At 37.9% G+C, this 15,731-nt stretch overlaps 1 protein-coding gene across 2 annotated transcripts in view; it reads right to left on the bottom strand.

The window, feature by feature from the left end:
* Positions 1 to 15,731, bottom strand: part of CACNA2D1 (calcium voltage-gated channel auxiliary subunit alpha2delta 1) — a 567,237-nt gene that overhangs the window by 444,510 nt on the left and 106,996 nt on the right. For both annotated transcript variants that reach the window (XM_006155764.3, XM_006155766.3), the window contains exon 2: positions 7,607 to 7,688. In XM_006155764.3, the coding sequence (XP_006155826.1) occupies positions 7,607 to 7,688 (82 nt within the window). The remainder of the gene's footprint in view (positions 1 to 7,606; positions 7,689 to 15,731) is intronic.

The following is a 15,731-nucleotide window of genomic DNA, read 5'->3' as shown; positions in this document are numbered from 1 at the left end:
AAATCACCATAAGATTAGAAATCCTCTTAGAGTTCTTTTTTTTTTTTTTTTTGAGAGGTTTTTGCTTTAGGGCACCTTCCCTCCCCAGACAGACAGAGAAGCAGAAAGCGAGAAATCACTCTCAGGGGGGATGGCCATGCTGCAATCCCTTCTCCTCCATTCTCCTCCAGGAATCTTGAGCACACCCGCACATGCGCCTGGTGTGAATTTAAGACACCAGATCCGGGACTCGAACCACGGTTGATTACGTGGGAGTCCAGCGACATAGCCATTACGCTAACTGCTTGTCCCAAACAAGAGTCACTCCCTGGGAGAATGGCCATGCAACCACCCAATCTACTCTCAGGATCTTGGGCACACACACACACTAGGCTGGCGTGAGTTTAAACCACCTGGTTGGGGACTCGAACCATGGTTGACTACATGGGAGTCCAGCAATGTAACCATTACACCATCTGCTGGTCCCAAGTTTTTTTTTTTAATCTTTGAAAATGAATGTAATTAACCACTGCTTGAAAAAGTTTTTAATTTAAACTCTCAGTGGGGGGAGGGGTTAGTAGTGATTGCAATTGATACTCTCCTAATCTTTACTGGTATTATATACTGCAGTCAAATATCTTTCTACTTGAAAAAGGAGAGAGAGAGAGAAAGACATGAGGGAGAAAAAGATAATCTCCAATTGCCCGTGTAATGAGGGTAATTAACTTGCTAACAATATTTCATTCTCTAGGGAAATATGGCAACTGAATAAAAACAAAATATAATATAATAATAAATAGTTATCTTTGTTTTAAAAGTGAGAAAGGGGGAACCAGCAGTTAGCGTAATGGTTATGTCGCTGGACTCCCACGTAGTCGACCGCGGCTCGCGTCCTGGACCCGGTGGCTTAAAACTCACGCCGTGCCCAAGATCCCAAGAGGAGAATGGAGGAGAAGGGATTGTGGCGTGACCATCCCCCCTGGGGGGCGATTTCTCGCTTTCTGTCTCTATGTCTCTCTCTGTCTGTCTGGCGAGCGCATGCGCCCTATAGCGAAAACCTCTCCAAAAAAAAAAAAGGGAGAAAGGAAAGCATGAAAGCATGTCACTTTTTCAGAGCATCTATCATCGCTTTCACATTTCATTTTATATTACCTTTTACCCTTATAACATTTGTGTGGGTTGGGAGAGCATCACTATCGATCTCGCTAGACAGCAGAAAAAGGGAATTCTAATATCATACATCTACTTAGCAGTGCTCATGGAATTAGAGCATTCCCCAGTCTGTCTGCTTGTGCATTTTGCTGATTCCCTAGTCAAAATCAGCAATAATTAATTAAGTTTTGCTTTTGGTATTTTTTTTGTAAATATATTAAACTTTCTGCCACCTAGAAAACAAGTTCTATTTACATAAAATGATCTGTCTTCAATGTCAAAGAAGCATCAGTTTAAGCTACAGATGAAAAGAAATTCTTTGCTTAATACACTTACGTAAATATTCACTTAATTAAGGGTACTGAATGCTCAATATTTAGACATATTTCAAATGTGTATCTTTTAGTAGCAAATGAAATGTAAAGGTATTGGTTTTGACATAACATAGAAAATCACAATGATAAATCAAAAGCCAGGGAATTCTGTAATAACATCGCTGAAGAATGAATGAGTCTACCTTCAAATAAAACTTTCAGGAAAAATTAATACACACATTTTCTTAAATACACGGGCATATTCTAACCTAAAGTTTCAGAAACTGAGTTTACATGTAAGAAGAAAACCTTGTAATAAATTGACATCCATCATTTCAACTTGTAGAGATGTAATTAGGTCCACTGGGATGTAATCATCTCTGTTAACAAAAATGTCTGAGTACCCTAACACCTTTCATTGTCATTAGACATGACACAAGGTTAGAACTGTTATAGAAAGAAAGTACAGGGAAGTGTTGGACAGTCAAAGTACGTATTTCAAAATGAATATATAGTTAAACCATAGGAACATACGTTATATGTTACATATACGTGGCATGAGTCTAAAAGGCTTACACACCACAGGAAAAGCTGTAGAGAGACTGAACCTTACATACAGATGGAGAACGGAAGTAAAAGACTAGAGAAGAAAATGCAGAGGGGAGGCCTGGGATCGAGTGAGAACCAAAGGATGCAAACCTCTGGGCCTCCAGCAACTGAAGTAGATGATCCCAAGCACGTAAGGGCTTTGTTGTCCCTGTCCCCAGAGACAGGACTAGGATGAGGCAAATCAGGTGCCTAGGACAAAACTTGGAGAAGATGCTCGCTCACTCACACTAAGGTCATGCAAATTTATGACCCTCAGAGTGACACCTTCTTAAATTTTGTGAGTAGGTGCCTTACTTGCCTCAACAAAGTTCAGATCTTTCTGGGTCCCTCTTCGTCCCTGGCCCCTACCAGGAAAAATAAGCCTGTCTGGAAACTATAGTCTTCACACCTGTTTTCTATTATCAAATGTGTTCTGTTTAGAGATAAAAGAATCACTGGAGAGTTAAGTGATCAAATAGAAGTGATAGCTACAACCCCTCCTTTTTGTCAGAAGAGTAGGCTATAAAAATGTTTGAAAGGGAGATGGGAAGTATGAAGAAACAGTGCTCAAAAGAGACTACGAATCTTTCCATGTGTGTGACTCACTCTCTTTTTTATTTTTTTGCTTTTTTTTTGGAGAGGTTTTTGCTATAGGGCACGTGCGATCGCCAGACAGACAGAGAGACATAGAGACAGAAAGTGAGAAATCACCCCCCAGGGGGGATGGTCACACCGCAATCCCTTCTCCTCCATTCTCCTCTTGGGATCTTAGGCACACACGCACACGCGCCCGGTGTGAGTTTTAAGCCACCGGGTCCGGGACGCGAACCTTGGTCGACTACGTGGGAGTCCAGCAACATAGCCATTACGCTAATTGCTGGTTCCCATGTGTGTGACTCACTCTCACTGTTGCAGTTTGCTATCCCTGAGGCAGGGCCAATCAAATGTAGCGACTGAGGATTTTTGACATTTTGCCTAATTCTGTTCCCTTTTAATATCACATTTTGTAGATTCAGAAATTCATTCTACAGAAAAGACAAACAGGAGCTTCTATTCATGGATTTACTTTTAGAAACTTTTTCAAATAGCCCATTCTCATTACTAAAGAACCCACTAAATTAGAACACCTGGTAATTTTGAGATTGGTCAAAATTTAGGCATATCTTCATGATAAAATAATTTGCTGGTGAATTAAATGAAAAAATGGTTGCTGAAAAATGTTCATGAAAACATTCCTTTCAAGAATATCTAGCATACTCCAATTTAAAAAATATTTATGAGTATGTGATGATTAGCCTCTCCATTTGATAGCTACAGGAGTGTGTGTGTGTGTGTGTGTGTGTAATATCTTTTTCAAAAGTTCCATACTTTAGATAATTAAGAATGCATATATGGGGCGGGGCAGCAGGTGGCATGATGGTTAAGGCACTGGACTTCACATGGCCAACTGCAGTTGAAGTCTAAGACCTGGTGAGTTGAAAACCAAACCAGCACATGTGTGTGCAGGCCCAAAATCCCTAAAGGAGAATGAAGGATAAAGGATTGTGGCATGGCCATTCTCCATGTGAGGGTGATTTCTCACTTTCCCTCTTGCTGTCTGTCTGTCTGTCTCTCTCCAGCAAGTGCACACAACCTATGGCAAAAACCTTAAAAAATAAAAAAGAATGCACATAGGATGGCCATGTGGTGGTGCAGTGGTAATGCAACTGGATCCACATGAAAAAGGTCTTGCGTTCACATCCTGGGACCTCCCTGAGCAGACCAGTTGCATGTCCACATTCCTGTGACCTGGGTTGGCTGACACTAGGGGTGGGTCATGGTGCAAAGACCCTGCTGAGGGTCTTTCTAGCTCTGAAGAAATAAATTTAAAAGCTTTAAAAAATGTTGGGACCAGCAGTTAGCATAATGGCTATGTCGCTGAACTCCCACATAGCCGACACAGTTCAAGCCCCGCACCTGGTGGCTTAAACTCACACCAGGTACGTGTGCGTGCGTACCCAAGATCCCGAGAGGAGAATGGAGGAGAAGGGATTGTGGTGTGGCCATCCCCCCGGGGGGTGATTTCTCGCTTTCTGTCTCTCGCTGTCTTTCTGGCGAGCGCACACGCCCTGTAGCAAAAAAAAAATAAAAAATAAAAAATAAAGCAACACAATGGAGAAGAGTCTTTTCAACAGATAGTGCTGGAACAAGTGCATATTCAGTTTAAAAAAAAAAACAACTTTAAAAAATGTATAAATGTTTTTCAAAATCAGGGAATTTGTTCTATTTGTCCTGATCAATAAGGTTTCACATATGTAACTACAGCTTCTAGATCATGTGATTATATCTTTAATACATTCTTAGATGTAGTCTTGTAAGGGTATTACTCAGATAATAATACGAATTAGCAGAAGACTACTAATTGTTTTCCACTATTTGCTCTGCCCTTTGTGATAGAATTTTAATGGGGTACATGGCTGTACAGTCAAAAATTCCATTTCTCTGACTCCTCTCTAGTTCATTGATGTGACCATGTGACTAAGTTCTGACCACTGGGATGTAAATAAAATGTCTCATCATTAAATGATGGAAGATGTGTGCTCTGAGTCTTTCCCTTTAAAGATGGCTGGAAAAAATAGCAACTGGAAGAATCATGTTAGATCCAGAAATAGCAGCCACATGCTGAGGATGGCAGAACTACCCTGCCAGCTCTAGGCTACTCACCTCTAGGCTGCCATGTGCAAGAAAATACAGTTATCTTGTCTCTTTATCACAATGGCTCAGCCTGCATCCCAACTAAGCCAATATAATAACCCCAAGTAATAAAATGAATGATAGAAATGAATATTATTTACTGATTTCTGATTACATGCCAGTTAATATTTTATATGGATTAGATCATCAATCATAACTCATTGAAATTAAATAGCTTCCCCAGGTCAAAAAACTAGGAATTGACAAAAAAAAAAAAAGGCATAGTAATCTTAAAGATTTTTTTAAAGGATGTGCTGTTAATAGTTCATGAAAAATATTAAGTGTGCCTTCTTCAGTTAGATGACTATACAGATATATCAGAGAAAACACATTTTCTGAATTATTCTTAGTAATGGTGTGTCAAGGAAATTATAAACAAAATCATTCATTTGTGTAGCAATAAGAATAGATTTTTAATTATATCTGTAAATTTACATCTGAAAATTCCCTTCTAATTTTCTTTTGTAAAGAAATTCTAGGGGCCAGAAGGTGGCATAGTGGTTAAGGTACTGCACTCACACATGGCCAACCACAGTTTCTTAGGCTGGAGAAACACTGAAGGACTGGAGGGCTTCAGGGCAGCTAATTTTCAATCTCAATCTGTCAATAAGGAGAGTCATCTTAACTGCTAACCTAAATCTGCAAATTGTCATTGCGATTGAATAAAAGTTCCCCTGTCAGTCAATTTAAATAGTATTTAAATGAAAATTAACCAAACAGATTTGCTAGAGCTTCTACAAACTCCATTACTTTCATAGAGGCTCACTTATTATCCTACGCGTTTTCATACTCTAACATATTTTCCTATAATGAATCATTGCAGATCTCAAGCATCAGCTTATAATAGCTTTGAGGCTCTTTACACACCAATAATTAAGATTTTGGTCAGCAAAATCTTTTTCTTTCTTTTTCTTTTTCTTTTTTTTTTATTTTTGAGACAGATTTTTTTTTTCTCTAGAGTGCATGCACTCGCCAGTGAGAAATCACCCCCCAGGGGGTGGCCACACTGCAATCTCTTCTCCTCCATTCTCCTCTCAGGGTTTTGGGCACGCATGCACATGCACCCCTCATAAGTTTCAAGCCGCTGGATCCAGGACTCAAACGGGGTTGCCTGTGTGGCAGTCCAGCCCCTTAACCACTCAGCCACTTGCTGGCACCGAGTTAGCAAAAGCTAGGAGAAGAGAAACTATTTACTTTGTCTACTCTTGGTAGTAGCCTATACAGTGCCTGGGAAATATTACATTGTCAATAAGTGTTAACTAAAATTAAATCTCCTCATTGCTATTCACTAGAAATGCTTTTCCTTTCCAAATATACTCTCTTTTTCTTTCTTTTTCTTTTTTATTTTTTTGGAGAGGTTTTTGCTATAGGGCGCGTGCGCTCGCCAGACAGACAGAGACATAGAGACAGAAAGCAAGAAATCACCCCCCAGGGGGGATGGCCACGCCGCAATCCCTTCTCCTCCATTCTCCTCTCGGGATCTTGGGCATGCACACACACGCGCCCAGCGTGAGTTTAAGCCACCGGGTCCAGGACTTGAACCGCAGTTGACTAGGTGGGAGTCCAGCGACATAGCCATTACGCTACCTGCTGGTCCCTCCAAATATACTCTTTATCTCACAAATACTTAGGCTGATTCAACACACTCTTAGTTTAAAACATGCAACTGTCTTCTAAAGAGATTCTGGTATAATTTTTTTAATTACATACATGCTTACTAAGTTTCTTCATGACACTTTATGCACATTCTGGTTTCTCCCAGGGAAGGATAAATTTATACATAAATATACATATGATATATATTGAGATATTACATAAGAAACCACTTTTATACTACTTCACCTCATTGACCCATTACATTTTTGGAAAATAAAAGGTCTCACTGCATCACTAGGAAACCCTGAGGGTAGGTACTTTCCTTGTTTACATTCCTTTATAGAAATGGAAGTAGTGAGGCCCTAAAGAAATGGTGACAATTTTTAATAACTCTTGTAGAACCTAAACATGTAGAACCTAAACATGTCTGTGCTCTTACTCACAGAAAATAATGTTTTTAAGATGTTCACAGCAATATTAGCACATTGCTATTGTTTTCAAAATTCATTCTAGAGTGACCTCATAGCCAGTTTATATATCATAAGGAAAATCATCCTTTATAATGTCTCCGTTTCTAGCACCAGTACTTTTATTTCTGTTATCAATGACCCACTCTTGTCTCTGGACTTAGCTGTAAACATTTTTCAAATCATTCTAAAAATAAAATCTACTCTCAAAACATAAAGATATGTTCCCACTGAGGATATACAAAAGAATTCATCACCGAACTTGAAGTTATCACTATATGACAGATTTTAAAATATATTTGGAAGAACGGAAACATTGTGGCACTAAATATATAATTCCCTGGGTTGAATTTAGGACAAGAATACTTATCACATGGGCTCACCTAAGTGAGAGCTGTGTATAAGCTATATAGCTAATTAAATGTTAGGAACGAATTTCTTGTCCACAATAACGCGTAGTAAAGGTCTTTCTTGTTCAGAATTTCATGACCAGATCCACATGAGAAGTCCGATTTCATTTTTTTAAATAATTATTCAATATTACTATTATTATTTTTAATTTGGCCAGAGAGAGACAGAGAAGAGAAAATGAGAAAGCAAGTTGCCAGGTCCAGGACTCACACAGCAGTCGGTCATGTGGGAGTCCAGTGCCTCAACCACCATGCCACCTGCTACCCCCCATTTCATTTTTAATATAGAAATACAACTTCTCAAAAGATGGAAGTCCAGTCAAATTAAAGAAAATATAATCAAGTTTCCTTGGTGCATTTTACTCACATCAACAAGCTGGTTGACTCCACTAGCTGTTTTGGCCAGAGTGACAAGGTCTTCTTGCATCTTATCCACCCATGACTTGATACTGCAGAAAGCAGAAAAAAGAATATCCTATCAGGTCTCTGGCAAATTAAGACAACATATTGACATTTTGTACCCATGCCTCACACAATTCATTAAATCACCTTTAAATCTTTCTTTCCCTCCTAGCCCCTACCATGAGGTATTCCATTTTCCAAGTGCAAAAACATTGTATCTTTGGCATACGACCTTTTATGATGCTGAAACACCCCCAAATCTAAAAAGGAAAAATGACATCGAAGTCTTATCAAATACAAAGGTGAACACCTAATTATTTTTTCATTAAAATTGCATTAAAAATAGCTACTATGTAAAATATTTTAATCTATAAACTTGTTTTTTAGCTTAGAAGTCTTCTGAATATAATAAGAACAGTATGCTAAATGCAGACTATTTATAAAATGTAAGAATTCCACAATCCAGGTGGAATATTTAATATTGTATGTATTCTCTTTTAGACTTTTAAAATACTTTCACATGATTCCAAATAAATTATATAAAATTTACATATCTTTTTCCTGTGTATATTTTCTCATGCTATTACAATTACTTTGTAAACATTTTATTATTAATAATCACTTAATATTCCATTATTTCTGCATTCCATAATATATCTTACCATCCACCTTTTTTTAAAGATATTTAAGATGTCATCCACTGTTAACTACTACAAATTACAGTGCAAGAAATATCTTAGTGCATGAAGCCTGAAAGTATTTTATTTATTTAGCTAGATTTTGAGGTTTGAAATACTGAATCAAAGCTAAAATTTTAAAGCAATGTTTTTTTGGGTTTTTTTTTGGAGAGATTTTCACTGTAGGGCGCGTGCGCTCGCCAGACAGACAGAGAGAGACATAGAGACTGAAAGCGAGAAATCACCCCCCAGGGGGGATGGTCACGCCGCAATCCCCTCTCCTCCATTCTCCTCTCGGGATCTTGGGCACGCACGCACACGCGCCCAGCGTGAGTTTTAAGCCACCGGGTCTGGGACACGAACCGCGGTCGACTACGTGGGAGTCCAGCGACATAGCCATTACGCTAACTGCTGGTTCCCAAAGCAATGGTTTTGACCATTAAAAATATAATTGAAAGGGGCCATCAGGTACCATGATAGTTAAGGTGTTAGATTCCCACATGGCTGACCACTGTTCAAGTCCCAAACCTGGTGGCTTGAAAATCACATTGAGCGCATGTGCATACATGCCCAAAATTCCAGGAGAATGGAGAAGGGTTTGCAGTTTGGCCATCCCCTCGTGGAAGTGGAGAGGGGGTGATTTCTCACTTTTCCTCTCTTTGTCTCTTTCCTGTGAGCACCTGCCCTATGGTAAATAAATAAATAAATAAATAAATAAATATTTTTTTAATTTAAAAACTACAAAAATAAATAAATAAAAATAAAATTTAAAGACTTGAGTTCACGTCTTTTTTGGGCTCTACTTTAAATTCATGCAATGGACATCTTAAAATGTGAGCTATGTCAGGAAAATTTGATAAAACCTAAATCTTGGCTCTATCTTACTTTCTCCTGGTATTAGAAATGCTACCAAATATCACATGATTTTTCCAATTCAAATCAGTATCACTTAATTCGCAATTACTCCCTGTATTTTGTGTATTCACCCTCATGTTATAGACCTAAACTTTGAATTGTTTTCTACCCAGGGAAACAAAACAACAACAACAAAAAGTAGTAAGCTAGGAAGAATGAAGGAGATTATTTATATTTCTATTTTTTTAAGTTTCTTTATTTCTTTCAAATGAGAGAGAGAAAGACAGAGTGAGAGAGAGAGAGAGACCCTCAACCAGGCCCATACCCCAGCCTTCCAGGCAGCCAGGATCACAGCATGCCTAGCAACAACCTGGATCCAAACAAGGGATTTCTTCCATGGCTCCAGTTTAGTGCATTGGCACCTACACCACCATAACTCGGCCTATATTTGAATTTGAACTTTTTCCTATATAAAAATTATTCAAATAATGAAAACTGAACTGCATGTCCACTTTTCCTTACAGAAGAATTCCTATCTATCAAAGTCACCAAATTTTGTCAGATAAATTTAAATATAATTAAAAACGTTTTTTGTGGAATAAAAGCATAACATGAAAAAGGGATGTAAATAAGATATAAATAAAGTATTTTTTAAATGAGCTGATAAACTGAAGAGAAAGGTAAAAATTGAAAGTCAGGCTTCATAAGAGATGACATGATTTAGAGAAAAATACAGAAGCTTGATTTAAATGTAAGTCAAACTAGTAAATAAAATACACTACATGAATTATAGTTTAGCAGAGTTAAAAATTAGAAAAAATATTTACTGAACCATGTTGTATAAGCAAGACATAAAAAAGTAAGAGAATATCAAAACAAAAAGGGGGGTGTAGGGTATAGAAAGAGTCATAAAATCATTAAAACGAATGAGATGCTCATATATATACTTATTGACATTGACAAATAGTTGGAAGTATATATATATATATACAGAGAGAGAGAGAGAGAGAAAAAAAACTGAGAGACAAAAAAGATATGTAAAGAAATGAATTTAACTCATGCCTGAATTCTGACTTATGCTAACTAATCCAAAATATGCATTCTAACTTGACACCTGGGTACACTGTCACCACCAGCATTCACAGAGGTGAACCTCTCTTGGTTGAAAAACAGTTCAGGACCAGTGTTCTAGGCCCCTGTGACAAGCTGTCAAGAATACTCTATAGGAGCAAGGATTATTTTTCACAGATATAAGATGTTACCTGGTTTTCCTAAAACACATAGGCACTCCAGCTTTCAACATCTAATTAAAAGTTTGTATGATTAGGAAATCAACAAATATTCATTCATCATAAAGGTAAAAAATTACACAAGGAAAAACAGTCATATGTGCAAATTCTTTATCAATGGTTTTCTTCCTTGCTAAACTGCGAAGTACATGTGTATAATCACTAAGCACTATTTTACTAAATGTACCTGGAGGGTACCATAAAATTTGGGAGAAATAACAAAAAACATAGCTTTTTCATGTAATAAACTAACAAAGTCCTTTATTGGAAAGATTCTTTCACTTGCTCTTTGATAATCCATTCAATAAATACAACATTAGTATCTACTGGAGAAGATTCTACAAGATGGAGATACATGTTTGTGTTAAAACTGAGTTTGGCAGGGAGAGATGCAGGGGAGAATGAGAATATACTGGAATATATTTTGAAACCAGGAGAAAGTCTCTTAATTGGTGAAGGTACAGGGAGGCTGATAAGGCAGCTTTCTGTAGTAGTAGCTACTTGAAGCTATTGTTTTTTTTTGTTTTTTTTTTTTGAGAGGTTTTCGCTATAGAGCGCATATGCTTGCCAGACAGACATACTCTGAGTCCTCTGCCCATTCTTTAAATGTTATTTTCCAGAATCCTAATGTTTATTTCTTTCTTCCCTTTATACACTCTTCTTTGAGAGTCATAAATTGATTTACCTGTTCTTTATATTCAGTGTAACTGTCAAGTCTTTAAATTCTATGGAGACATGTCTTCTGAGTGTTCAAAACACATGTATATTCTTTTGCCTACTATATATCGACATTCTTTTCTCTTGTAACTCTGAGTCAATAAAAAAAAACTCATCAATGTCTATCTAAATGTTCTTCCTCTTGTACTTTTTTTTTTATTTTTAAAATTAATTAAAAAGTTGGAAACCAGCAGTTAGCGTAATGGCTATGTCACTGGACTCCCATGTAGTCGACCGCAGTTCGCGTCCCGGACCCAGTGGCTTAAATCTCACGCCGGGCGCGTGTGCGTGCGTGCCCAAGATCCCGAGAGGAGAATGGAGGAGAAGGGATTTCAGCGTGACCATCCCCCCTGGGGGGTGATTTCTCGCTTTCTGTCTCTATGTCTCTCTCTGTCTGTCTGGCGAGCGCACGCGCCCTACAGTGAAAATCTCTCCAAAAAAAAAGAAGAAACTTCTAAACAAGAAATGGAAAATTATTTGTTGACAATAACACATATGTTGATGTGCTTGACTGAGCCAATATACAGTGTATTCTGAATGGAAAATCTCATTTTGTATGTTGTAATGATGTACAGTGAATGAATGTAAATAAATACATTTAAATTTTAAAAAAGAAACTTCTGAGTCATCAAACAAGGTGAGAGAAATTTATCCACCTTATCTGCGAAGAAAATGAGAGAAATAGTGTGGAAACTGGAAAGAAATGGTGAGAAGGAGTTGGTACTCCTTTTGTTTTTTAATAGGAGGAGAGACAGGATTTTTTGTGAAAGAAAAGTCAAAAAGGCAGTGAGACACCAAATATTCAGGAGAAAGTATACAGTTTAGTGACAGGGATAGGGTGCAGAAAATGATACCCCAAAATAGGTCACCTTGGTATTTGAGAAAATCAGAAGTTAAAAGTTCTTACTACATCCCTATGTTCTCCCCTGAAGAAGGCCATAAAACTTAGAAAAGCCACACTCTGACCTTCTCCCTCCCTTCTCTCCTAAAGATCCTCATATGACAGGAGTCCTGCTTGATATCCAATGGGAAAAAATGGTCACATAGGGACATCAAGAAGAATCTGCTCAAACAGGTCTTGTTAAATTGCCCCTAGTATATCACTTTTAGATGACACATTTTTGTCCTTCAATCATACTCATAACTGTCCACAAATCTACACAGGGTTTTTTGCCCAATTTGCCAGAGAGCACACATGCTCACTAAAGACAGAGAGACAGACAGAGACAGAGAGAAGGAAAAAGCACCTCCCAAAGGAGTAGTAGTAGTCATACCTCAATCCTTTCTCCTCCATCTCTCCATCCTGTCAGAATTAGGGGAATGTGTGCACATGCTCCCACCCCGTTTTTCAAACAGCCAAGACTGGAATTAGAATTACATGATCATGTTTGGGGATGATGAATCCAGCTCCCCAAACCATGATGTTGGCCTCCTATACAGTTTTCCTTGCATCATGAGGTCTTCATTTTCTGATGTGTCATGAAGAAGCTACATTAAATTAACATATATGGGGACCAGCAGTTAGTGTAATGGCTATGTCACCAGATTCCCATGTAGTCGACCACGGTTCGAGTCCCGGACCTGGTGGCTTAAAACTCACACAGGGCGCATGTGAGTGTGTGCCCAAGGTCCTGAGAGGAGAATGGAGAAGTACGGAGGAGAACGGATTGTGGCCATCCCCTCTGGGGGGTGATTTCTCGTTTTCTGTCTTTCTGTCTGGTAAGCGCATGCACCCTGTAGCAAAAACCTCTCCAAAATAATAATAATAATAATAATAATAACAACATATATGCTTTCTTCTTGTTAATCTGTGTTGTATTATAGGAGACTTAGCCATGATCCTTGCAATGAGTGAGGAAAGAAATCATTTCTACCCTACAACAGAGCAAGGTCCTTCAAAAGACCCTAAATTAATTTTCTCATGCTCTTATCCCAAACATGAGAGGGTGGAGGTGGGGAATGAATTAAGAAGTGAACAAAACACAGGATAAACCTATTCCACAGCTAGAAGGGAGGACATGTCTTCCATGGAAATTGGAGAGAAAATGTAAAAGAATTGAGGTGAGTGAGAAAAATTGGAACGACCAGAGAAAAGGTGGAGACAGTCGGATGCATTGGTCTCTGTTCCCATTGTAATAAAAGAGGAAGACTCATTTGCTCAGAGATAGGTGGTAGGTAATGAGGTGGGGTAGGTGACAAGAAAGAAGTTTAAAGAGTGGCTGGTGAGTACTGCAGGACTGGCATTATACCAGAGGTCTTCCGATTTTACTGGCACTATCATCATGGCTGTGTGAATCGTGTATCTGTTCTAGGTTGCAGAGGACGAGATCAGAGAAAAAAGACATTTTGATGAATGTGGGACAGATACCAGCAGGTGAGAAAGAAGGGCAAGAAAAAGTGAATTGAAAGTCCTGTCGATTTTAAGATTTCTACTCATTCTAAACAACAAAAGCTACTAAAATATGTTAAAAATGTTATAATATAGTATCCCCAAACAGTATTTGTTTTCTAAACCCTTCTTGCCATGGGACTCCAAATCTTACTACAATATTTCAAAGAAAATGGGGAAATTGTGTATTACCAAACTTCCAATTTTTCTCAGCATTTCTTATTTTTACCTTTAGAACTTCATAAAAGAAATGTTATAGAGAATAAATGAATTTAGTGGCCTGAATACACATGTCCCACTTCAAATGAATTGAAATAGTAATACAAGGGGTCTTCAAAAATTTCATGGGAATGCATTTTATACAATAAACATGAATTTCAAAATTTTGGCTACCAAAATAAACTCATCCTTCAATTCCATTTTTTCACAATCTTAAAGTATCCTCATATGTATTTGTCAAAAGAAGAAATTCCTGAAATTATTGTGAAATAAAATAGATTGGTCTAAGAAAGCTTAATAATTGGTATGAAAGTCTTTCTCTCAGAATACATACAGTTGTACTATTTTTTTTGAGATAATACATCTCGTGATAGCTCATTGACTTCATGTATATCTGTTTATACAGGCACATGAGAACTTGACTAAAAGGTATTCTGTTTCCATGAGAAAACATGTTGGATTTTCAAATGCGTAATGTCAAGGTATCTTTACTTCTTTGCTAGAAACATTTATTCCCTGGCTTATGATTCTACTGGTAACAGGGGCGTCCATGTTATAAGAACAGGATTTGGGCCTTTCCGGTAGTCAGGAGAGTAAGGAAATAGATGGAAATTGTGGAGAAAACCATTGGGAAGCTCTAGAGATGAAATACCTAGTCAACATATGCCTCCCACACCGCAGAACCATTTCTTATCCCTTTCCTACTAGAGGGCTTCAGTTTTCATTGGCACAAGTTCCTGAATGACTGGGAAGATGATTTTTCAACAAAGAGAAGAGACACCGAGGGTTCACAGTACAGGGACAAAAGACGTTGAGACGTTGAGTTCAGTTTTACACATATAGTCATGTGTGGCTTAATGCAGGGGATGCATTCTGAGAAATGCACTGTTAGGCAATTTTGTCCTTGCGTGAACATCATAGAGGTACTTACACAAATCTCAAGCCCCCCACTACTCCACTGCCCTTTTGAATCCTTGTGTTCCTACAGCTCTTGGGAACTTATTCTGTGGTCTTTTTTCTTCTCTTAATATCCTCAGACATCTTTTCATTCTATCTTTGATTTTATTGCCTTTCTCCTTTCTCTCTTCTCTTTACTTGTACTTTTCCAAAATCTTACGTCTTTAACTGTTATCTTTCCATATATAATCCCTAAATTTGAGGGCCTGTTTGACCATTTAACTAACGTAACTACCATTTGATCACTCCATCCTGACATCCTGCCATTTCTTTTTAAATACAGACATACACCATGTAATGAATGCTTGAGTCAACAATGGACTACATATAAGGTGTTGCATAAGGAGCATCTAGGTTATATCATATGGCCCTGGTAGGTAGTAAGCTATACCACGTATGTGTGTGTAAGTACCCTTGAAGATGTTCACGAGGACAAAAATCACCTAACGATGCATTTCTCAGAACACATCACCCTCATTAAGCATACAACACTATATGGGTAAAGCCAAATTTGACTTTTTGATCCTCATAATATGAACTCTGAATGTCTCTTCCCCTTGTTAGCAAACCATCTTCCCAATCATTCAGGTTCATACCATCAATTACTATTATCCCTACCTCAATCCTTCATTAAAACATAGTGTATTAGTATTTTTCTACCACATAGCTGAGAGTTAAACTCACTGAGAGCTTATTTTATATCAGCCCCATGCTAAAGTGCTTCAAACATATTCTCTCATTTTGTCATCATATAAACTAGTGTTCACCTTTCACAGATGAGAAACATTCAGGGATGAGAAAAATTTAGATAAGTTTAGAAGCCTAGCCCTGTAGCTTTTTTATCTCCTTAGGCTTCTTACTTCAACCAGCCTCACACACTTCCACGTATGGAGGTACTTTTCCTTATTCTGCTTTTGCTCCACAACCTCTATCTAGACTTAATCTTCTACCTCCATTATGAATAAATAAACTCCACAAATACTCTTT

Source organism: Tupaia chinensis, unplaced genomic scaffold, assembly GCF_000334495.1.
Source record: "Tupaia chinensis unplaced genomic scaffold, TupChi_1.0 Scaffold000466_1, whole genome shotgun sequence".
Classification (NCBI taxonomy): domain Eukaryota; kingdom Metazoa; phylum Chordata; class Mammalia; order Scandentia; family Tupaiidae; genus Tupaia; species Tupaia belangeri.
Note: the sequence above shows the minus strand (reverse complement) of the source record. Positions and strands in the feature narration are given on the sequence as shown.